The sequence below is a fragment of the Hemicordylus capensis genome, chromosome 2, assembly GCF_027244095.1.
Source record: "Hemicordylus capensis ecotype Gifberg chromosome 2, rHemCap1.1.pri, whole genome shotgun sequence".
NCBI lineage: Eukaryota > Metazoa > Chordata > Lepidosauria > Squamata > Cordylidae > Hemicordylus > Hemicordylus capensis.
In genome coordinates, this window is record NC_069658.1 from 230089693 (window position 1) to 230113718 (window position 24026).

A 24026-nucleotide genomic window follows, 5' to 3' on the forward strand; every position below is an offset into this window, starting at 1 on the left:
TCCCAGCCAGCGACCACTTCACCCACCAGCTGGGTGTAGGAAGAGGGTGAGGGGGTGCACTGGGGAAAAGTGAGGGGCACCATGATGGCACCCTCAATCCCAGTGGCCCAGGGACATCTGTCCCCCCTTGTGCAATGGTGGCTACATCACTACCTTAGAACTGTGCATCATGTTGGCCACCGATTTGTATTAAGTACAGGTGAAACTCGGAAAATTAGAATATCGTGCAAAAGTCCATTAATTTCAGTAATGCAAATTAAAAGGTGAAACTGATATATGAGACAGACGCATTACATGCAAAGCGAGATAAGTCAAGCCTTAATTTGTTATAATTGTGATGATCATGGCGTACAGCTCATGAAAAACCCAAATCCACAATCTCAGAAAATTAGAATATTACATGGAACCAAGAAGACAAGGACTGAAGAATAGAACAATATTGGACCTCTGAAAAGTATACAGTGTACTGTGCTTGATTGGCCAGCAAACATGCCTGACCTGACCCCATAGAGAATCTATGGGGCATTGCCAAGAGAAGGATGAGAGACATGAGACCAAACAATGCAGAAGAGCTGAAGGCCGCTAATGAAGCATCCTGGTCTTCCATAATACCTCATCAGTGCCACAGGCTGATAGCATCCATGCCACGCCGCATTGAGGCAGTAATTGCTGCAAAAGGGGCCCAAACCAAGTACTGAATACATATGCATGCTTATACTTTTCAGAGGTCCGATATTGTTCTATTCTACAATCCTTGTCGTCTTGGTTCCATGTAATATTCTAATTTTCTGGGATTGTGGATTTGGGGTTTTCATGAGCTGTATGCCATGATCATCACAATTATAACAAATTAAGGCTTGACTTATCTCGCTTTGCATGTAATGCGTCTGTCTCATATATCAGTTTCACCTTTTAATTTGCATTACTGAAATTAATGGACTTTTGCACGATATTCTAATTTTCCGAGTTTCCCCTGTACATGCTGCAGAGTACTGGCATATGACTCCCTAGAAAACTTATTGTGTGGGGTCAGAACTCTAGAGACGATTTTGATCTCCCTGTTCAGGATGGGGTCACACTTCCCCAAAAGGAACAGGTTCACAGTTTGGGAGTATTTCTGCATTCACACCTCTCCCTGGTTTCTCAGGTTGAGGCGGTAGCCAGGGGTGCTTTTGGTCAGCTTCGGCTGATACGCCAGCTGCGTCTGTTTCTTGAGATGAACCAACTCAAAACAGTGGTACATATGTTGGTAACTTCCAGACTTGACTTCTGTAATGAGCTCTACGTGGGGCTGCCTTTGTACGTAGTCTGGAAGCTTCAGTTGTTTCAGAATGTGGCAGCCAGGTTGGTCTCTGGGTCATCTCGGAGAGACCATGTTACTCCTTTACTGATGGAGTTACACTGGCTGCCAATAGGTTCCCGGACAAAATACAAAAGCCCTAAACGGCTTAGGCCCTGGGTATTTAAGAGAGCGTCTTCTTTGCTAGGTGCCCCACTGCCCATTGAGGTCACTTGAGGAGGTCCGTCTCCAGTTGCCGCCAACTCATTTGGTGGCTACACAGAGACAGGACTTCTCAGCTGCTGCCCCAAGATTGTGGAATGTGCTCCCTACTAAGATACGAGCCGCCCCATCTCTGGCAATTTTAAAGAAACTTCTGAAAACACATCTCTTCAACCCAGTTTTCTCAACTTTTTAAAACTTGTTTTTAAATTGTTTTGGCTATTTAATTGGTGTTTTTTAATGTTTTAATTGTTAATTATTATTTTATGCAGTTTTATAATTTTCTGTTTTAATTGTTAATTGATTTTAATGGTGTTTTAATATAAACTGCCCTGAGCCTTTTGAAAGGGCAGTATAAATTTTTTAATAATAAATAAATAAATAAATAAAAACCAATTTGGAAACAACAATAATAAAGGAAATTTTTAAAAAACCTAATTATTATATTGGGGGGGGAATATAGACCAATAATGGGAAAAGAGAAGACTTTTGCAGATGCCATGGACAGCCAGGGAAACAAACTAACGGATCATGGAACAAATCAATCCAGAATTTTCACTCGAGGCACAAATGACCAGGCCAAACTATTCGGACAAATTATGCGAAGATCTAACTCCCTTGAGAAATTCATAATGCTGAGGAAAGTGGAAGGAAAGACAAGAAGAGGACGACCAGCAGCAAGGTGGATGGACTCCATTACGACAGCAATGAATGCACCACTGAGAGAACTAAAAGGCCAAGCTGAAGACAGATCATCCTGGAGAGAATCTATCCATGTGGTCGCTAAGAGTCGACACTGACTTGATGGCACTTAATCAATCAATCAAATCAATCAATCAATGGGAAAGGGGAGTAATAGGAAATAGGAATAGGAAACATAAGAAAATGAACATTAAATATACAGAGTGCTTAAGTTCCATATTTTATTACAGACAAAATAAGTTCAATAACGATGGCTCTGTGATCTTCTAGGTTTGCCCTTTAAGATGCTGCACATCCTGTTAGGACCCTTATTCCTTGTAGCATTAAGAATAGTGTGGATATTGTTCAGATCTTTCTTTCTCGACAGGATCAAACTTGGAAATCCCAAGAGCTGTTCATAAAATCAGATGTAAGTTCGTCTCTCAATCATCTTGTAATAAAAGCAAGTCTGAATCTATCGCATCCATTTTGGCTGAGAATAGACACTCTCTGTTAGAGCCAAGAATGGAAGCAGCTCTCTGCTTCGCCTCCCTCTCTGCCTTTCCTTCCTTCTCCATTCTTCTCCTTCCTTCTGTTGGTTTCCTGTTCCTCTATTTCTCTCTCTGTGTGTCTCTGTCAGAGTGAGCAGCAGCCTCCTAATGCCACCAACCTCTCCTTTATTCGACTTTTTGTCCGGGCTCCCTGGCTACAATTACACAACCATTTTTTTAGAAGAGGCGGGGGGTGGGTGCACTTTGGAATCAATAACAACTCCATAGCTGGCACATTTGTGGGACTTTCCTACTTGAATCAGATGTTATTTCCCAGGGAAAAAAGAGGAAGGCACATGTTTTTACATGAACATCTGTGAGGGTGTCTGCCTATGCCCCATCCCCGAAGGGGAATATCTTAAAGCACTCACATGGAGTCTCCCATTCAAATGCAAACCAGGGCAGAGCCTGCTTAGCAAAGGGGACAATCCATGCTTGCTACTAACAAGCAGAAGGTTGCTGGTTCGAATCCCCCTGGTACTATATTGGGCAGCAGTGATATAGGAAGATGCTGAAATGCATCATCTCACATTGCGCGGGAGGAGGCAATGGTCAACCCCTCCTGTATTCTACCAAAAGAAAACCACACGGGCTCTGTTGACACCAGGAGTCGAAATCGACTTGACGGTGCACTTTACCTTTTACCACAAGACCAGCTCTCCACTCCCATCAGCCGCAAGTCATGGAGGTATAACTTTGGTTCCTAGGAACAAAGGAACATAGGAAACTGCCATATACTGAGTCTATCTAGCTCAGTATTGTCTTCACAGCCTGGCAGCAGCTTCTCCAAGGTTGCAGGCAGGAATCTCTCTCAGCCCTCTCTTGGAAAAGTCAGGGAGGGAACTTGAAACCTTCTGCTCTTCCCAGAGCGGCTGCTCCATCCCCTGAGGGGAATATCTTGCAGTGCTCACACATCGTCTCCCATTCAGATGCAACCAGGGCAGATTCCCTGCTTACCTATGGGGACAAGTCATGCTTGCTACCACAAGACCAGCTCTCCTCTCTCCTGCCAGTTCTTCCACTCAAGAAGAACAGCAGAGCAGCAATCCCAAGGAAATCTGCACTTCTTGAAAGAGCACGTGCCTTTACAAACATATATTTACAAACATATAGGTCATGAGGCACTGGTGAAGCTAAGTGAGCCCAGTGAAATCTGACTCTGGGGGGTGGAGATCAGAGAGTGCTGGGGGGCGAATGCCAGCGCCTGCTCGCAGCAGATTTACATGCTCCATCCTGCCACCTGTGCCTTGGAACAGAAGAACGGCAGATTACCAATTTCACAACTGGCTGAAATTTAGCCACCATCACAGGAAACCATGGCAGGAGCTCTTCGAAATCAAAGAGGACTCAAGAGATGGGTAGCAGAGAAGCACCAAAGGAAAGAGCAGTCGCTGGAGCTGGGAGAGGCAGTCAAGCTAGAGAGCAAGGTAAAAGTGTGGGATCCAGGGTGAGGGAGGGGGATCTGGGCCTGTGAACCATCAAACTCCTGCCCTAGTCCCAAGAGAAAGTCATGTGCCACTGCTGTGTGGTGGTGCACAACTGGAGTCCGATCCCCACAGCCTCCAGGCTAAGGTGTGACACCAGGTATTTCCAAATGGAGGGAATGTTAATGCTGAGCAATGAATTGCTCGCACGCAAAGTCATCCATCAATGTCTACACCTACCTGTTCTTGCACTAGTTCATCTTACTGTTTTCGGTTCACAGTCGGGCTGGAGCATTGGGGGAGCTGGAGCTGGTCTGGAGCTGCAGGTTCCTGCCTGCAACCCTGGAGACAGTCTGTGTGTAGACCAGGACTGCTCAACTTTGGCCCTCCAGCTGTTTTTGGACTACAGCTCCCACAATCCCCAGCCACAGCAGTCAGTAGAAAGAGGTTATGGGAACTGTAGGCCAACATCTGCAAGAGGGCCAAAGTTGAGCAGCCCTGGTGTAGACGACGACTGTCTTGAGCTAGATGTATAAATGGTATGAGTCTGACTCCGTATATGGCAGCTTCCTATGATCCTAGTGATGGGCAACCTAGACCGACCGAGGTTGCAGATCATGGAAGCGCCTGTTACGGCCCATTGCCAGGAATGGGCTAGGTTGCCAACTTTTGGTGCCAAACTGCCCCTTCGTTATACTCCATCACCCTATTTCCCCCCCTCTTACATAAACCATTTTTAAATAACTGAATGTTCCTTGCACTTAGGACTTATGGGGGGGGTACAGATAAGTCGCCCCCTTTTTCGGGGGCTCCCCCTCAAATACCTTGATCCTAAACCATTTAGGTAAAGCCATCCGCCCAATTCCACTCCGTTTCCGGAAATGGTTCTTTGTAATGATCCAGGTTAACCAGTTCAGCCAACAAACGTCCCCGTTTTACCCCCTTTCCTTCCCGCCCCTGACGCTAGGGCGGAGGAGGCGGCGGAGAGAATGTGCTTTGGGGTTCGGTCCCGAAATCCTCTTCCGAAGTATCCGGTTCTGCCCAACGACTGCCCGACTGCCCGTTCCCCATCGAGAGACGATTTCCCTCTCGGCCAGTTCCAGGGCAGCTGCTGGAGGCGTCTCCTCGCCTCGTTCCCAGCAGCAGAAGCAGCAGGAAGAAGATCGCGGCGCCCAGCCTGCCCTGGAGCTGCCGAAACGGGCTCCTGATGCATCTTGGGAATGTCCGCCTCTTGCCCCTCTGGGCAGCTGCCCTCCTGCTGCTGGGCGGCTGCTCTGGTGAGTATCCCCGGAGGAGGGCTCCGAACTGCTGGCCGCGCGGGGAGGGAGATGCCTCTGGTTGTTGCTCTGGGCATCTCTGCCCTTCTGCCGATCGCTACCTGGGGGGCTGCTTGGGGGGGGAGCAGTCCTTGGCGAAGCTCCCCGCCCGCTCCAAGTGGGCTCCTCCGTGATGGGGAGGGGGAGAGATTTGCAATCTCCTCTGGGGCAGCAATGTGGAAACGGGGATCGAAGTGGGAGAGGAGATTCATGCTGCCCGGAACCTGACCTGGGCTCTGGTTGCCAGCTACATTCCGTGTATGGGGGCTGGGATGAAAGAGTGATGAAAGTGGGTTAGAAACATTTGCACGTCTGCTCCTGCCAGTTCCGTGGCAACTGAAGATGGTGTATTTTACACTGAATGACATTTTGGTTTTTGCACAAATAGAGAGGGTGGAAAGAATTTTTTTAAACTTATTATATTTATTCATTCATTCATTCATTCATTCATTTATTACAATTATATACTGCTCTTCCTCCAAGGAGCTCGTGGTTATTTTCATCCTCACAACAACCCTGTGAGTTAGGTTATATCCCGCACTTCCTCCAAGGAGGTCAGAGCAGTGTACATAGTTATTTTTATCCTCACAACAACTCTGTGAGGTAGGTTAGGCTGAGAGATACATGACTGGCCAAGAGTCACCCAATGAGTTTCATGGCTGAATGGGGATTTGAACTCGGGTCTTCCTGGTCCTAGTCCAACACTTTAACCACTCCAGACACAACATGTGCAGTTCTTAAAAAACTGCTGTTCTTAAAAATAATAAAATAATAGAATTAGTAATCACCACCAGCTAATTACAAAAAGCAATTTTACTGGGAACAGCCTATATTTTGCGACGATACCTATAATAATAACAATATTGATAATAAAATTCAGCCATCCCAGGTCCTTGGGAAGGACTCGATGTCTGGATAAAACAAACCAGTCAATAACACCTGCCTGTGTAAACTAATAATAATAATAATAATAATAATTATTATTATTATTATTTATTTAATAATAATAATAATTAAATAATAACATTTAATAATAATAATTATTACATTATTATTAAACCAAACATCTAAAACATCCAGTAAAATCAACCATCTGCTGTACATGGACGATCTGAAGTTGTATGGAAAGTCCCAGTCAGAAATCGAATCACTGCTAAACACTGTCCGTATATTCAGTAGCGATATAGCAATGGAGTTTGGACTAGACAAGTGTGCTGCATTAATAATGAACAGAGGGAAAATAAGAAAAACAGAAGGAATAGAACTGCCCAATGGAAGCAAGATCAAGAACCTGGAAGAGCAAGAACCTTACAAATACTTGGGCATTCTCCAGGCTGATAACATCGCACACACTGAAGTTAAAAGAAAAATGGGAAGTGAATACATCAGGAGAGTCAGAAAAATCCTCAAGTCCAAACTCAATGGCGGGAACATTATACAAGCCATAAACACCTGGGCTATACCTGTTATTAGATACACTGCAGGAATAATAGACTGGACCCAGGCAGAGCTAGAGACGCTAGATTGTAAGAACAGGAAAATAATGACCATCAATCATGCTCTGCACCCCTGCAGTGATGTAGATAGGCTCTACCTCCCTCGCAGCTCAGGTGGAAGAGGAATGCTGCAAGTCCATCAAACAGTAGAGGAGGAGAAAAGAGGCCTTGAAGAATATATAAGGGACAGTGAAGAAGATGCACTTCAAATGGTCAAGAACGCGAAACTATTCAACACCAATGAAACAAAACAGGCCTACAAGAAAGAACAAGTCAAGAACCGAGCAGAAAAATGAAGAAATAAGCCCCTGCATGGTCAATATTTGCACAATATAAGTGGAAAATCAGACATCACCAAGACCTGGCAATGGCTTAAGAATGGCAACTTGAAGAAAGAAACAGAGGGTTTAATACTGGCTGCACAAGAACAGGCACTAAGAACAAATGCAATAAGAGCAAAAGTAGAAAAATCCACAACAAACAGCAAGTGCCGCCTTTGTAAAGAAGCAGATGAAACAGTGGACCACCTGATCAGCTGTTGTAAGAAGATCGCACAGACTGACTACAAACAAAGGCATGACAAGGTAGCAGGGATGATACACTGGAACATCTGCAAAAAATACAAGCTACCTGTAGCCAAGAATTGGTGGGACCATAAAATTGAAAAAGTTGAAGAAAATGAAGATGTAAAAATATTATGGGACTTCCGAGTACAAACAGACAAACATCTGCCACACAATACACCAGATATCACTGTAGTTGAGAAGAAAGAAAAACAAGTCAAAATAATCGACATAGCAATACCAGGGGATAGCAGAATAGAAGAAAAAGAGATAGAAAAAATCACCAAATACAAAGATCTACAAATTGAAATTGAAAGGCTGTGGCAGAAGAAGACCAAAATAATCCCAGTGGTAATTGGCACCCTGGGTGCAGTTCCAAAAGACCTTGAAGAGCACCTCAACACCATAGGGGCCACAGAAATCTCCATCAGCCAATTTTAAAAAAAAGCAGCTTTAGTGGGAACATCCTATATTCTGCGACGATATATAACCATTGACAATAAAATTCAGCCATCCCAGGTCCTTGGGAAGGACTCGATGTCTGGATAAAACAAACCAGTCAATAACACCTGTCTGACTGTGTAAACAAGAAATAATAAAAAATAATTCATGGCCTGAAATTCATGACCTGAATTTCTGAACTGCATTATTATTTATTTATTATTATTTATTTATTTACACCGTCAGACTGGTGTTATTGATTGGTTTGTTTTATCCAGGCATCAAGTCCTTCTCAGGTTGGGAAGGACTTGATGTCTGGATAAAACAAACCAGTCAATAACACCTGTCTAAATAAATAAATAAAAATAAATAATTAATAATGCAGTTCAGAAATTCAGGCCATGAGAAAGTTGCATTTTAGATGACATAAAAAGTGACTGATGACAATCAGTCACACACCAGTCACAGTCACACACAATCAGTCACAGTCACACACCTCCCTGGTATCTCAGGTTGAGGCAGTGGCCAGAAGTGCTTTCTATCCGCTTCAGCTGATACACCAGCTGCATCCGTTTCTTGAGATGAACAACCTTAGAACGGTGGTACATCTGCTGGTCACCTCCAGACTTGACTTCTGCAATGCGCTCTACGTGTAGCTGCCTTTGTACGTCGTCCGGAAACTGCATTTGGTCCAGAATGCAGCAGCCAGGTTGGTCTCTGGGTCATCTCGCAGAGAGACCACATTACTCCTGTGTTGAAAGTACTACACTGGCTAAGTTTCCGGGCAAAATACAAAGTGCTGGTTATTACCTATAAAGCCCTAGATGGCTTCGGCCCTGGGTATTTAAGAGAACGTCTTCTTCATTATGAGCCCCATTGCCCATTGAGATCATCTGGAGAGGTTCGTCTCCAGTTGCTACTGGTTGCAGGGGCGTAACTATAATAGGGCAAGGGGAGACAGTTGTCTGGGGGCCCACTGCCTTGAGGGGGCCCCCAAAGGCAAGTCACATGACTGACTCCCCCAGCCACGCACCTGCCCAGGCTTCCTTCAGTTGTATTCATCCTCCAAAATTGATGTGAGTGTTAAGACCTGGAGCTACCAGAACAGCATGTCTTTCTCTAGGACCATTACATGACTTGCATCGTCCACAATTTACAAAACCTTTAAAAAATTAATTTAGGATGATGTTCTATTGTGGCACATAGTTTATATATATTTAAAAAAATACTATGCTTTTTCTTACCACTATTCAGCCTCATTTAAGATTTCTTTACTTCATGTGCTGAGCTTCAGTGAGGGGGGCCCCATTTTAAAATCTTGTCTCTGGGCCCACTCCAACCTTGCTACGCCCCTGACTGGTTGCCATCTGGTGGCCACACAGGGACGGGCCTTCTCTGTTGCTGCCCCAAGACTGTGGAATGCGTTCCCTACTGAAATACAAGCCTCCCCATCTCTGACAACTTTTAAAAAGCACTTGAAGACTTACCTCTTCACCCAAGCTTTTAAATCTGACTCTGGTTTTAAATTGTTTTCAGGTTATGATTTCCTGTGTTTTAACCTGTTTTAAGTCGCTGTAAACCACCCAGAGATGAAAGGTTGGGGCGGTGTACAAATCTGACAGATAGATAGAAAAGAAAAGTGGAGTAAGTAGTAGCCCACACTCCTCTAGAATCCAGACCCTGGCCAAAGGTCTCCATTTCTCCTCCCCCTGACAAAGGCACTCCTGGCAGACCCCTGCCATCAAATTCCCAGCTCTGAGGGTTTTCTCCCACTCGATGTCATGGGATGTGACTCTATAGCAGGGGTCCACAACTCAAATGCCTTGGTGGGCCGGAAACAACCATGGTTTGGTGTGCGGGGGCCAAGGTTAATTTCAGCACATTAATTATTAAAGGTAAAGCATGCCATCGAGTCAGGGTCAACTCCTGGCGACCACAGAGCCCTGTGGTTGTCTTTGGTAGAATACAGGAGGGGTTTACCATTGCCTCCTCCCGTGCAGTATGAGGTGATGCCTTCCTATCTTCCTGCTGCCCGATATAGGTACCAGCAGGGATTCGAACCAGCAACCTCATGCTTGCTAGACGAGTCATTTCTCGTTGCGCCATAGGAGGGGTTCGCCATTGCCTCCTCCCATGCAATGTGAGATGATGCCTTTCAGCATCTTCCTATATCGCTGCTGCCCATATAGGTGTTTCCCATAGTCTGGGAAACATTCCAGTTAACTTAATTATTTTAAATATTAATGAAAGGCAGAAGGTTGGCATCAGGGGTAGGAGTGAGGGGAAAGAGGGAAGGTGTTAGTAGTAGATTCCAGCCCAGGGGTGGGGGATATTAGGTCTCAAGTGGCCAACCGCATTGAACCACTGCTGTTGATCAGCATAACAGACCAAGAGCTCTTCATAGCTCTTGCTGTGGCTACAGGACTGAGGCCAGCAAAGAGGTCCCCGTGGGCCAGGTCTGGCACCCGGGCCTTATGTTGTGCAGGCCTGCTCTATAGGTAACAAAATATATGCGCACACATGAGGAAGTGTTAGGGCATTGCCCACTAAAGACACTCACACACCTGTGTGAAGTTGTGGGTTTTCCTTTCAAAAAGCCCTGCAATCCATTTCTGACTTAGTCTCTTGGCTAGTTTTGATTCCCAACTGGACTCTTCCTGTGCCTATAGATGTAACACTTGCTCACGACACTGACACTGAGCAGATGACACTTTCCCCACCACCCTCATGCAATACTAGGACAGATTACTGCCTGTCTGGCAAATATGAAAGGCACTGGAGTCCTGCCAGAAAGAAAGTTGGCAGCCTTTCTTCATCCCCAGGTCTGTGTCGTGGCCATAGGTTGCTTTCACACCTAATCTATCTATCTATCTATCTATCTATCTATCTATCTATCTATCTATCTATCTATCTGATTTGTATACCACCCCAAACTTTCATCTCTGGGTGGTTAACAATAAAGTTAAAAGCACACACAAAACTTAAAACAATTTAAACAATTTCAAAGTCAAAAACAGATTGAAACCTAAAAAATTAAAAAGCTGAAAAGGCTTGGCTGAAGAGGTGGGTTTTCAAGGGTTTTTTAAAAAGTGTCAGAGATGGGGAGGATCGTATTTTGGTAGGGAGCACATTGCCACATTCCACAATCTCAGGGCAGCAACTGAGAAGGCCCGTCCCCGTGTGGCCACCAGCCGAGCTGGTGGCAACTGGAGACAGACCTCTCCAGACGAACTCAATGGGCAGTGGGCTCATAATGAAGAAGACGTTCTCTTAAATACCCAGGGCCCAAGCTGTTTAGACTTGTGATTAGGAGGGCCTTTGCATTCTTGTCGTTAGCCAGAAGCAGAATTGAAGGGGAAGAACCACATAGCACTTTCATGGAATGTTCCTCGGATTATCCAGCAATGCCTGTCTATTAGATTGTGAGCCCTTTGGGGACAGGGATCCATCTTATTTATTTATTATCTCTCTGTGTAAACCGCCCTGAGCCATTTTTGGAAGGGCGGTATAGAAATTGAATAAATAAATACTACTACTACTACTACTACTACTAATAATAATAATAATAATAATATGTGAGCAAGATTCTTCTACATCGCTTATTCCCACATCCTAATCGACAAGGTCCCGATCTGCAAAGTCACAATCCAGCATTAATGGAAAGTACCTTGTTTGTAGCTCCAGACCATGTGGCTGTTTCCCATTAATTGTGGTTGGGGACTAGTGATGAATTGCCCCTTGAACTGCCCCTCTGAATTGCTTCAGTGTCAGATTTGGTTCCCACAGTGGGAGAAGGGAATGCTTTGGTTATTGGTTCCATTCAATTATTGCGTACATTCATTTTATATCAAAATAGTGCTGTTTCATTATTTACAAACAAATAAGTAAAGCCTCCCTGTCCTTGTCTTCCTTCCGAGAGAGGAGAGCTGGTCTTGTGGTAGCAAGCATGACTTGTCCCCATAGGTAAGCAGGGAATCTGCCCTGGTTACATCTGAATGGGAGACTAGAAGTGTGAGCACTGCAAGATATTCCCCTCAGGGGATGGAGCCGCTTTGGGAAGAGCATCTAGGTTCCAAGTTCCCTCCCTGGCTTCTCCAGGATAGGGCTGAGAGAGATACCTGCCTGCAACCTTGGAGAAGCCGCTGCCAGTCTGTGAAGACAATACTGAGCTGGATAGACCAATGGTCTGACTCTGTATATGGCAGTTTCCTATGTTCCTAAGGAGAAGCTGGCAAAGAGAAAATCGAGGTTCAGACTGGTTAAACGGTTCACAAGTTAGCCCACTTGCACCTTAGAACTTTACACTTCTGCCATCTTGAATCGGGGTGGATGAGATCATCACAAACGATGCCATTGAGGTGTCCCCATGTGTCACTCACTGCAGCTGTACCCAACTCAAATGCCCTGCTGGGCCGGAACCAACCATGACTGGGTGTGTGTGGGGGGGGGGGCTGTGGTCAACTATGCTCAGAGACATACATTTGGGGCAGTATCCACATGTGATAAATAAATAATAAATGAAATAAATTTCTAGCACATTAATTATTACATTCAAATTATTATTTAAAATGTTTCAAAAACATTTAATTTTTAATTAATTAAATTAAATTAAATTAAAAATTAAATAATTAAATAAAAAACAGTAAATAATTAAATTAAAACATTTAATTAAAACAGTTTTAATTACTTGTCAACTCTGCCCCCCTTTAAGGGATCCAAAGTTTTTATACAAGGATATTGGTCAGAAAATAGGCCTTATCCCTGCCAATTCAGTGGGGACACCTAGAATGCATGGCAGCCCCAAATAAATGCTCTCTCCTCTCCTCTCCCTAAATTGCTGTTGCTTTAAGGTTGCAATCCTGGGCATGCTTACTAGGAAGCAAGCCTCATTGGGTACACCATGGGATGTTTCCTGAGTAAACATGCAGACTGGATGGCACGGTAAGACAGTTTCCAGCTCCTGTGATACTGCCAGTATCATGTGGGCCAGTAGAAAAGTCCCTGCGGGCTGGATCTGGCTCCTGGGCTTTTTGCTGTGCAGGGCTGCTCTACCCGCTCCACTGGGACACTGGTCAAAAGGGCTGCCCACTATCCCGTCCCCCTCCACGCAATCTGGCAGATGGGTCTTTGTAGAAAGGGAAGGGACAGAGATGGAGGAAATAGGGAGTGAAGATGCTCAGCTCTGTCCCTCCCCATTCAGTGACAGAGGAGGCTAAGGACCTGAAGGGGGAAGTCCTAGCTTGGAACCTGCCCTTTCTCCTGCTTCTTCCAAACAAGCTTAGAGGTGGTGGCAAGCAGCCGGACAATTAGGGCTCGTGTCTCCTGGGCCGAATGCTCATAATGTGGCTGATGAAGGGAAAGAGGATGCTGGGTCATCTGGGTCTTGGCAACTCAGATCTGGAGCGGCAGAGAAGTGTAACTCTAGCCAGAAAAGGAGGAACTTGGATGAGTTACAAACCTAAACCACAATCATCACTTGTCATCATTTGTGAAACCCCAGTGGAAGGAACGTGATTCACTTCCCCAATATGTCTGTCTATCTAAGACAGCAACATCCTGCCTAGGGCTTCTGTTGACTAGGAGGCTGTCCCGTATCCTTCCAGGCATGACACAACTTGGGAAGCTCAAGGGAAGGGCTTTGTTTTTACTCCACAACTAGCAAAGGCCAAGTCCTTGGGAGGAGCTGCTCCTAATTCTTGGAATAGCAGGGAGAGGAGCAGCACCCAGTAGCCTGCCTGTCTCAACTTGCCCCAACATGCAAGATGGAAGAGAGCTGATCTTGTGGTAGTATGCAGGAATTGTCCCCTTTGCTAAGCAGGGTCCTCCCTGGTTTGCATTTGAATGGGAGACTGCACATGAACACGAAGGTGTTCCCCTTGGGAATGGGGCCCTTCTAGGAAGAACGTCTGCAGGCTTGCATGCAGGAGGTTCCATGTTCCCTCTCTGGCAGCATCTCCAAGATAGGGCCGAGAGAGACTCCTGCCCGCAACCTTGGAGAAGCCGCTGCCAGTCTGTGAAGACAATACTGAGCTTGATAGACCAATGGTCGGACTTGGTATAAGGAAGCTTCCTATGTTCTTATGCCCAAACTGTGAAAGGGCAGGCAGAATAGATGAGGAAGGGGTGAGATGGGGCAGAGGAATATGAATGTCAAGCTCTTCTTTTGGCTGCTCCCGTGTCTTCGTGTTCGAACAAGGAGCCACATTCAGCCCAGCTGAGAAAGGAGAACTCTCCCATTTCCCAGCATGAACAAATGGTCAAAGACCCTTCTGCTGCGGTCTGCCAGCAGCAGACACAAAGCAATGGGTGGGAAGGTCTCTAAATCATTGGCTTGGCTTCCATAATTTTTGCACATGGCTTGCTATGTGTGCATCAGGATTTGGGATTTGAGATACCATAGAACTCTTGGATAGAGCTGAATGGAAGTGTCTGTAGATGCTTCTCTGGAATGCTGGAGCCAAGGACATTCTTTCTGCCTTCCTGCAGCGGGGAGGAAGATCATGGACGACAGTGGGAGACAAAATGGCCAATGCAGATCAATGCAAGCAAGTGAGAAGTGATGCATATGGGGGCAGAAAACCCCAGCGTGACATATACACTGATGGGGTTTGAACTGTCAGTGACTGGCCAGGAGAGAGAGCTTGGGGTCATGGTGGACAGCTTATTGAAACAGCAGCTGTGAAAAAGATAAATTCCATGCTAGGGATCATTAGGCAGGGGCTTGGAAATAAGAATGCTAATATTCTTATGCCCGTATACGCATCTATGGTGCAGCATTATTGGAGTACTGGTGCACATTTGGAGTACTGCATACAGTTCTGGTCACCGTATCTTAAGAAGGATATTGTAGAACAGGAAAAGGTGCAGAAGAGGGCAACCAAGATGATCAGGGGTCTAGAGCACCTTCCTTATGAGGCAAGGCTACAGCATCTGGGGCTTTTTAGTTTGGAAAAGAGGCAACTATGGGAAGATGCATCGTGCATCGATAGAGGTATATAAATTATGCATGGAGCAGAGAGAGTGGAGAGATAGAAATTTCTCTCTCTCACACACAACACTAGAACCAGGGATCATCCAATGAAACTGAAGGTTCAGAAATTTAGGCCCAGCAAAAGGAAGTACTTTTCCACATAGTGCATAGTTAATCTATGGAATTCTATGCCACAAGATGTAGTGACAGCCACTAGCCTGAATGGCTTTAAAAGGGGCTTAGACAAATTCATGGAGGACAGATCTATCAGTGGCTACTTGTCTGGTGTCTATGGGCCACCTCAAGCCTCAGAGGCACAATGCATCTGAATAGCAGTTGCAGGGGAGCAACAGCCAGTGATAATAAGGCATGCCTTTGCTTCTCGCCTTGGGCTTCCCAGAGGCATCTGGTTGGCCACTGTGTGAAACAGGATGCTGGACTAGATGGGCCGTGGGCCTGATCCAGCTGGGCTGCTCTTATGTTCATGGTAAGCAAATGGATGCACCTAGATCACTTTGAGGGCCCTGGACAGAAAAGGCCCTAACTCTGCCCATCTCTCTCCCCTTTCAGGTACCTCCTCACACTCTGTGAAGGTTCATATTGCAGTGTGGGATTCTGCTGAAGGGCTACCCCAGTTCATGGGTCTGGGGTACTTCAATGACCAGCTCTTCATTCGCCGTGAGCAGAAGATGAGGCAGTTTGTCCAGGATGATCCTGAGTACTGGCGCTTGTACACCCAGCATTCATCTGGTCTAGAGGAGATGTTGAGCCAACACGTGGCAATGGTCCAAAAATATGGCAACCAGAGTGAAGGTGAGTGGGAGTGGCATTGGTGAGTGAGTGGATGGTGGAACATTAAAAGTGGGATGGGCATTGTGAATGGAGAGTGGGAAGGGAATTGTTTCTCCTATTTTCCTCTCTCCAAGTCTATCAACTAATCCACATAGGGCAACATGTGTTTTGAATAAAATCGATGCTGTGGACCAGAGAGAATGCTGGCCTATCTCTAAGGGGACAGTTTTCTAAGTACAGTCTGGGAGTGTATGATATGGGGTATCCCAAAGCTGAATGTAGGATCTATCAGCATGCAAATGTCAGTTCCATATTTAAGGTGTGAATGTGAAACCGACTTCTCTTCTCTTTTAGGTTTTCTCACTTGGCAGGGAATATGTGGCTGTGAGCTGAGGGAGGACGGTCAGAAAGTGGGGAATACCTGGTTGGGCTACAATGGGAGGAACTTCATCAGCTTCGACAAGGGCACCCTCTCCTGGACTGTAGCAGCCAATGCCACCGCCAAGAAGGACCGATTTTACTAAGGAGAATATGAATCAGTTTACAGAAAGATATTCAAACAGGAATTATAATGTTAATTTGATGCAAAGCGATGAAAAGTTCATTTATTTGGATTCTGGTTTGTCTGTGCATATTTTGAATAATCTGGCTTTCTATACTGAACTGTCTGATATTCCTGAAGAGACTGTTTATTTGGGCAATAATACTACAATTAAAGCCAAGAAGAAAGGAGGAGGAATTTTGTATTGCAAATTGCTGGGTGGATCTGTTAAAACATTTTTTCTTAAAGATGTTTTGTATATCCCTGACCTCTCAAGCTCCTTGATTTCAATATCCAAGCTAGAGAAACAAGGCTGTGAACTGTATATTAAAAAATGGACAATGTGTTGTTACCCAGAATGGAGAAGTTTGCCTTGTAGGCTCTAAATCCAAAGGTCTTTATTGTGTGGAGGAGCAATCTACAGACAGAGAAAGACCAGCCCAGTCCAAACCTGAGGCATACCAAATAAAGTGAACCTTGCTAAGTCATGGCTGCATGAAAACTGCTTGCAACTGTGGCATAGACGGCTGGGACACAGGAGTTTTGAGTCAATCCAGAACATGAAGGAAAAGGGATTAGCTAATGGCATTGATTTTGTACCATGTGACATTGTAACTAACTGTGTTTGTTGTCTTGAGTCCAAAGCAGTTAACAAGCCATTTCCTAAGCAGAGTGAAAGGAAGACCGGAAGACCCCTGGAGCTGATCCACAGCGATATATCTGGACCACTACCAGCAACCATAGGTAATCAAAAATATTTTCTAACTATAACAGATGATTTCTCACAATACACATGTGTATTTCTACTAAAGGAAAAATCAGAGATGCTCGAGAAATTGAAAGAATATGTGGTGATGGCAAGCAACAAATTTGGCTGGAAGCCAAAGATCCTACGCACAGACAATGGAGGAGAATATATGTCCAATGCCACACAGCAGTTCCTGAGAGAACATGGAATCATGCATCAAACCACGGCAGCTTCCAACGCATCACAGAATGAAGTGTCAAAGAATAGAAGTCTACTGGACATGGTAAGATGCATGCTTGCTGACGCACACCTCCCACAGAAATTCTGGGGAGAAGGCATCATGACTGCTACATACATACAAAACAGAATGCACACAAAGCCTATAGGAACAACACCATATGAACTTTGGCATGGTCATAAGCCATCCATGACGCACCTGCGTGTCTTTGGAAGCATGGCTTACTCATACATCCCAAAGGAAAAAAGGACTAAGTTAGAGGCTAGGGCCACAAAAGGGATTTTTGTAGGCTACTCAGCCCAGTCCAAAGGCTACAGAATTCTGGATCCTGACACCAACAGGATAACCATAAACAGAGCGGTGTATTTTGATGAGAATGAAAGAGCTACACCTTCAGAGGGGGCCTACACCAAAGCAAGCAACCAGACCAAGCACCCTGATGACTGGATTATGCTTCCTGATCTCAGAGTAATTGAGGAGGAGGAGGAGGAGACAGCAGATCCAGATCCAACCACAGTTGACACAGAGACCCCCAGCGATCCACCAGATGCACCTGAGGTAATGGAAGGGACCACAGAGGGTGAGGTGAGGCGATCAACGTGCTCAAACAGAGGTGTTCCAGCTCCGAGACTGTCCTACCTCACAAGAACGGCGGAACAACAAGAACCTTCATCATGGGAGGAAATATCCTAGCTACCACAACCAGAAGATTATGATGAAACCTTTGCACCAGTGGTTAAACATACCACAGTAAGGACTCTGTTAAGTACTGCTGCTAGCAAAGGAATGCATGTTGAACACCTAGACATGAAAACTGCATTCTTGCATGGTGAACTGGAAGAGAACATTTACATGCAACAACCACCAGGTTTCTTAGAGAAAGGCAAAGAGGACTATGTATGCAAACTGCAAAAGAGCATTTACGGTTTAAAACAGGCTGCCAGAGCATCCTATGTAATAAAACCCTTGGTGTCTGCGTCCGTGTCTTTTTCGGTTGTTCTGCACATGCGTGGTGCGTGTGCGCAGAACACGCCGAGGGAGACATGGACGCAGGCACTGGCCGCCATGTTGGTGCTGGCGGCGGTGTGGAGGCCGGCGGCGAAGGGCCCGGCCCAGCCGCGGAGGCTGGCGGCGGCGCGAAGGCCAATGGCGAAAGGCCTGGCCCGGCCGTGGAGGCCGGCGACGGCGAGGAGGCCGGCGGCGAAAGGCCCGGCACGGCTGCGGAGGCCAGCGGTGGTGTGGAGGCTGGCGGCAAAAGGCCCGGCCTGACCGCGGAGGCCGGCGGCGGCACGGAGGCCGGCGGCGAAGAGCCTGGCCCGGCCGCGGAGAGCAGCGGGGAAGGGCGCCGACGGAGGCCGGCAACGAAGGGCCCGGCTGCAGAGGCAAAGTGGAGTCCAGCGGAAAAGGGCCCGGCCGTGGAGGCCAGCGGCGGCCCAGCCAGAGACTGGGCAGGGGGGATAGAGGTGGTGGCAGGCCCGGCCCGTCCACGGAGGCCACAGGCGGCAGCGGCCAGCCCGGCCCAGAAAGGGGAGGCCAGCGGTGGTGGGGGCCCTGGCCCGGTCAGGGAGGTCGGCGGCGGCACAGAGGCTGGCGGCGGGGGGAGGGGGAATGGTGGCGGTGGGGCCCGGAGCGCATGACTCTTCTGGGCAGGGGGGAGGAGGAAGGGCAAGGAGGAGTGGGGCAGGGGGAGGGGGAAGGGTGAGAGGGGGGAGGGGAAGGGCAAGAGGGACTGGGGCAGGGGGAGGGGGGAGGGAAGGGCAAGTGGGAGTGGGGAGGGCAGGAGGGACTGGGGCAGGAGGCTGACAGGGAGGGGAGGGTGAGAGAGAGGGCTGGGAGGGGGAAGGAGGGCAAGAGAGTGGGGAGGGAGGGAGGGGAAGAGAGGCAAGAGTGTGGGGCAGAAGGGAGAGTGGGGCAGGAGAGAGAACGGAACAGCCAGCCCCAAAGAACGAGCCCATTAATATAACGGGCTAAAGAGGAGTGGGGCAGGGGGAGGGGGAGGGGCCAGATAGAGTGGGACAGGGGGAGGGGCAAGAGGGAGTGGGGCTGGGGGAGGGGCAAGAGGGAGTGGGGGAAGGGCAAGGGCAAGAGGGAGTGGGGGAGGGGAAAGGGCAAGAGGGAGTGGGTCAGGGGGGAGGGGGAAAGGCAAGAGGGAGTGGGGCAGGGGGGAGGAGGAAGGGCAAGAGGGAGTGGGGTGGGGGAGGGAGAAGGGCAAGAGAGAGTGGGGCAGGGAGGAGGGGTAAGGGCAAGAGGGAGTAGGGCAGGGGGAGGGCGAGAGGGGGAGGGGGAAGGGCAAGAGGGAGTGGGGCAGGGGGAGGGGGAAGGGAAGGGGAAGAGGGAGTGGGGCGGTGGGAGGGCAGGAGGGACTGGGGCAGGACGCTGACAGGGAGGGGAGGGTGAGAGAGAGGGGTGGGAGGGGAGGGAGGGCAAAAGGGAGTGGGGTGGGAGGGAGGGGAAGAGAGGCAAGAGTGTGGGGCAGAAGGGAGGGAGGGAGAGTGGGGCAGTACTCTCGGAAAAGGGCCCCCACTCTCGGCCAGAGGAGGCGGTGGGCCCGGCCGGGTGGAGGAGGACGCGGTGTGGCTGAGGCGGCGGCGGCGGAGCCGCGGCCTCGGCCAGAGGAGGCGGAGTTAACTGGCCCCAAAGGTTTACTAGCGCCCGTTAATTTAACGGGCTTAAAGTTACTAGTGGAACATAAAACTAAATGATATGCTGCTTCAAGCAAACTTCAAAAGAAGCAACGCGGATCCCTGTCTATACACGAGATGCATAGATGGCAAGTGGACTTACATTTTGGCGTATGTTGATGATTTGATTCTTGCCTATGAAAATCCAGATGACAGCAAGGAAATAATGCATCATCTGAACAGAGATGTGGAAGTCAAGCAACTTGGCAACATTGCACACTACTTGGGCATTCAAGTACAAAGAGAGAAAGATGGAAGTTTCCTCATCAACCAAGAACAGAACATTAAAGACTTGATAAACCTGCTCAGACTGGAAAATGCGAATCCTACACCAACTCCAATGGAAGTGAACTACATAAAGCAAGAAGATCAAACTGAGCCACTATCTGACAACCATAGATATCGTGAAGCATTAGGTAAGCTTTTATACATTAGTACACTCACTAGGCCAGATATTAGTACAGCAGTTGGCTTACTTTGTAGAAAGACTGCATCACCAACAGTCAAGGACTGGAATGCGATTAAGAGACTTGTTAGGTACCAAAAAGGTACTGCACACTTTAAGCTCAAGCTACCAGCTAATAGTCAACCAAAACTAGAAGCATACGTAGATGCAGACTGGGGCGGAGATCTAACAGAAAGGAAATCCACCAGTGGTCACATAATTTTCTATGGAGATGGAGCGATAAGCTGGTCAAGCACAAAGCAAGACATAGTAGCATCATCAACCACTGAAGTGGAATATGTATCAGCTGCACAGGGCAGTCACGAGATACAATGGCTGTGTCAACTACTGAAGGACCTAGGTACAGATGTACCACAGCCCATACCAGTGTATGAAGACAACCAAAGCTGCATTCAACTCTCCAAACAAGAAGATGTAATGAGTCGTACCAAACATATTGATGTGAAGTACCATGTAGTGAGAAGTCTGCAGAAGGATGGACTAATCAAGCTGATCTACTGCCCGACAAATGAAATGCTTGCAGACATACTCACTAAGCCACTACCAAGACCCTACTTTGAAAAGCTGAGAGAGAAAATGAATCTTGTGAGCTGAGTCACGAGACATCGAGAGGGGGTGTTGGAAGTTAAAGGACTTTGCGCTGTCTCTTTGCCTCAGACAGTGGAGGACAGACTAGTAAGTCAGAGGGCTAGAGAGTCAAGACATTGGTCATCACTTCTCCACTGCTCTGATGCTATCCCTTTGAAATGTAGATTGCTACTTTTAGGGATTAACTTCCTCTTCCTCTCTCTCTTCCCTACCTGCCCCTCTACCTTGCAACATGGCAAGCCTCTCTCCCTGCACCATATGTGCAGAGAGGATGCAGAATCCATCTGCATCCAGCTAGATAGATAGATTAGAGATCCTAACTCCTCACTTTCCTATCTAGAATGGAGTTCCTTAATAAATGCCTTTTATATTGATTTGAAACTATGAATTGGCTCCAAGTTACTTTACTCTCAGCATACACGCATGCCTAACTAAACTACCGCTGTGTTGTGCCTCTGTGCACTCTGCTATAATGAGAAAGGGATTCTCTCACCACAGAGAATTTCCAACACCCTGGACTGCAGCAGCCAATGCCACCGCTCCAGGGCTCAAGAGGAAATGGTACACTATCTCAGCCCATCCTCAGTATTACAGGGATTTCCTGGAGGAGGAATGCATTGAGTGGCTGCAGAAATACATAAAGTATGCCAAGGAATCTCTGCTGAGGAGAGGTGAGGATGACAAAAACAGGGGCAGAGACAGAAATTTATCTCCATTTGGGCCCTGCACAATCTAGACTGAAAGGCTCATCTTCCTGTTGTGGGGAATGAGCAAAGAAAGGGGTTAGAATGATGAGCTGTATCATTTCAGAACACAGATCTCAGGTCATACACCAGGTCTCCATGCACCAGGGACTATAGAAAACACTGCTGTCCTTAGCATCTTCTACGTCTATGGTCCCCAACCGAAGAGAGACAAGTCAGCATCAAAAACCATTTGCCTTCATTCAACCTCACCGGAGCACTCTAAAACTTCCTTTGGGTTGAGTGAGAATAAGGTGATGATGGGTTTACCTTCTGCAAAGGAAAATCTTGCCTCACTCACCTTTTGGAATTCTTCGAGAAAGGCGATCCAGTTGACATAGTATACCTGGACTTCCAGAAGGCTTTCAACAATGTTCCTCATCAAAGACTCTTGAGAAAACTTAGCAGTCATGGGACAAAGGGATGACCCCTGCTTCTAGTGTTATGTGTAAAAGAAATTTATCTCTATGAACTTTCTCCACACCATGCATGATTGCATGAACATGCATGAACAGCAGGGCTGTTCGTATGGGTGCAAGAAAGTGGTTACTTCCCTGTATTTAACCCATCTTGCAATTCAGCAGTGTCTGGTGAGCAGTGCTCCGGTGGGCAAGGGAGGCGAGAGGTGAGGATGGGGGAAAATAACTTTAAATGGCAGCAACTTCACCTCCACTGTTTCTTTGTATGGTCTACATGGCCATGTTGTCCCACCCAGCATCCTGAGTAGAGGCTGTGTCGCCTTGCTGCTCATTTGGCCTCCGTGCGTGCACAGAGGCCATTTGAGCAGTTAGCATGGCAGATTGGTGCCATTGTAACCCCTCAAATGGCCTCTATACATGCACAGAGGCCAACTGTGCAGTATGGATCGGGCAGCTTCCCTGCAGGATGCTGGGTCGGCCAACACAGCCATGTAGAGCGTACCGGGAACCAGTGGTGGGGATGTTCACTGCCATTTAAGGTTGTATTCTTTCCCCTCACCCCTTTCCCCTGGGGTGGTGCTCATGCCCCTCACTGCTGCAAGCTAGTATGTAAGCAACAAACCCTAATGAATCAACTCACAAGAGAATTCCTCTAGCAATACAGTGAGGCTTTGATGCTTCAAAAGAGAGAACAGGACCTGGATAACATGGGGTATCTTTGTCAATGCCACTCTCTCCATCATCCACATCTTGATCTGGGTCTTAAAGACCAAGGAAAAGTGTGCCTGCATGGAGGGTAAGTTGAAAGCAAGCACAATTTGTGACATCGCACAAGATCATTATTGATCAGATGGCACGTCCATTCAAGCATCAGCCTTAGGGGCCAATTTCTTGGCTTTGTGGAATTTGAGCCAAAATGAGATAGCCTTAACTCTGTTCTTAAACCAGCAGGTTTTCTAACATTGGATTTCCATAGTTTTTGAAAAGGAAATGTATCATTACAATGTTGGCAATCTTCTAATCCCCTCCCCAATATAACGTTTAGTGCTGAATCTAAAGAGACAAGCTGACATGATGCTCAGCATTAAGCAGCTGTAAGGCTGCAGACTTTTAAGGCAATGCTTTTAGGAATGGGCAGCAGCGCAAGCAGCACTTCTTCCGTTTTCCCCATTGTTGTGACTGGGCTGCAGGATTACTGCTCTGTAGCGCTGCACATCATGTCAGCCACTGTGAACTAGACTATACTTTATATATTTATGAATCCGCTGTCGTATATTTTGAAGGTTAGGAGATTCTTTTACAATCATCACTGTGATGTGTGAAAATCATCACTGTGCTATAGTATACTTGAGTGGCTGGGAACAGCTGGTTAAGGGCTCCTCCTTTGAGTGAGGAATCTCAGGGGTCTCAGTCATGGGGGTCCTTCAGAGGATCAAGGTCAGGGAGAGGCAGAGCTTCTGGCTCCACTCACCACAGACACCTCCTCTGAGGAACCTCTGTGTCCCAGTTGGGGTGGTGGTGGTGGTCCCTGACAACAGTGTGCGTGTGTGTCGGTGTGGGTGTGGGTGTGGGTGGGTGTTTTCCTGTGTTTTTGCTTGCATTTTGGTTTGTGAGTTGTGGATTTCCATTTTGGTGTGTGGGTGTGTGTTCTTTTTGTGGGGGTGTATATTTTTGTCTCTCTCTTTGTGCGTTTTCAAAATGGCTGGTCTAACTGCCTTTTTCATCCCCACAGTCTCCTCTCCCAGTATCTCTCCCCCCATCCCACACTTAGCTTAACACTCTTCCCTCGAAACAACTCCCCCTTCCCAGCCAGAAATTGTTTGGGCACAGCTTATTACATGTGAGGAATTCAACAATATTTGATTGA

General features: G+C 47.1%; 1 protein-coding gene across 1 annotated transcript; it reads left to right on the top strand.

Annotated features, from left to right (window-relative positions):
• Positions 1-4049: 4049 nt before the first annotated feature.
• LOC128343818 (major histocompatibility complex class I-related gene protein-like) lies at positions 4050-16259 on the top strand. Its single transcript, XM_053293253.1, has 4 exons — positions 4050-4160; positions 5125-5434; positions 15514-15756; positions 16090-16259. Exons 1-4 carry the CDS (start codon positions 4050-4052, stop codon positions 16257-16259), a joined length of 834 nt encoding a protein of 277 aa, XP_053149228.1.
• The last annotated feature ends 7767 nt before the right edge of the window (positions 16260-24026 follow it).

Coding starts and splice junctions, on each gene's coding strand:
- LOC128343818 (XM_053293253.1), top strand. CDS start 4,050: ATGGCAGGAGCTCTTCGAAATCAAAGAGGACTCAAGAGATGGGTAGCA. Junction 5,435..15,513: donor GCTGCTGGGCGGCTGCTCTG/GTGAGTATCCCC, acceptor CTCCCCTTTCAG/GTACCTCCTCACACTCTGTG. Junction 15,757..16,089: donor ATATGGCAACCAGAGTGAAG/GTGAGTGGGAGT, acceptor CTTCTCTTTTAG/GTTTTCTCACTTGGCAGGGA.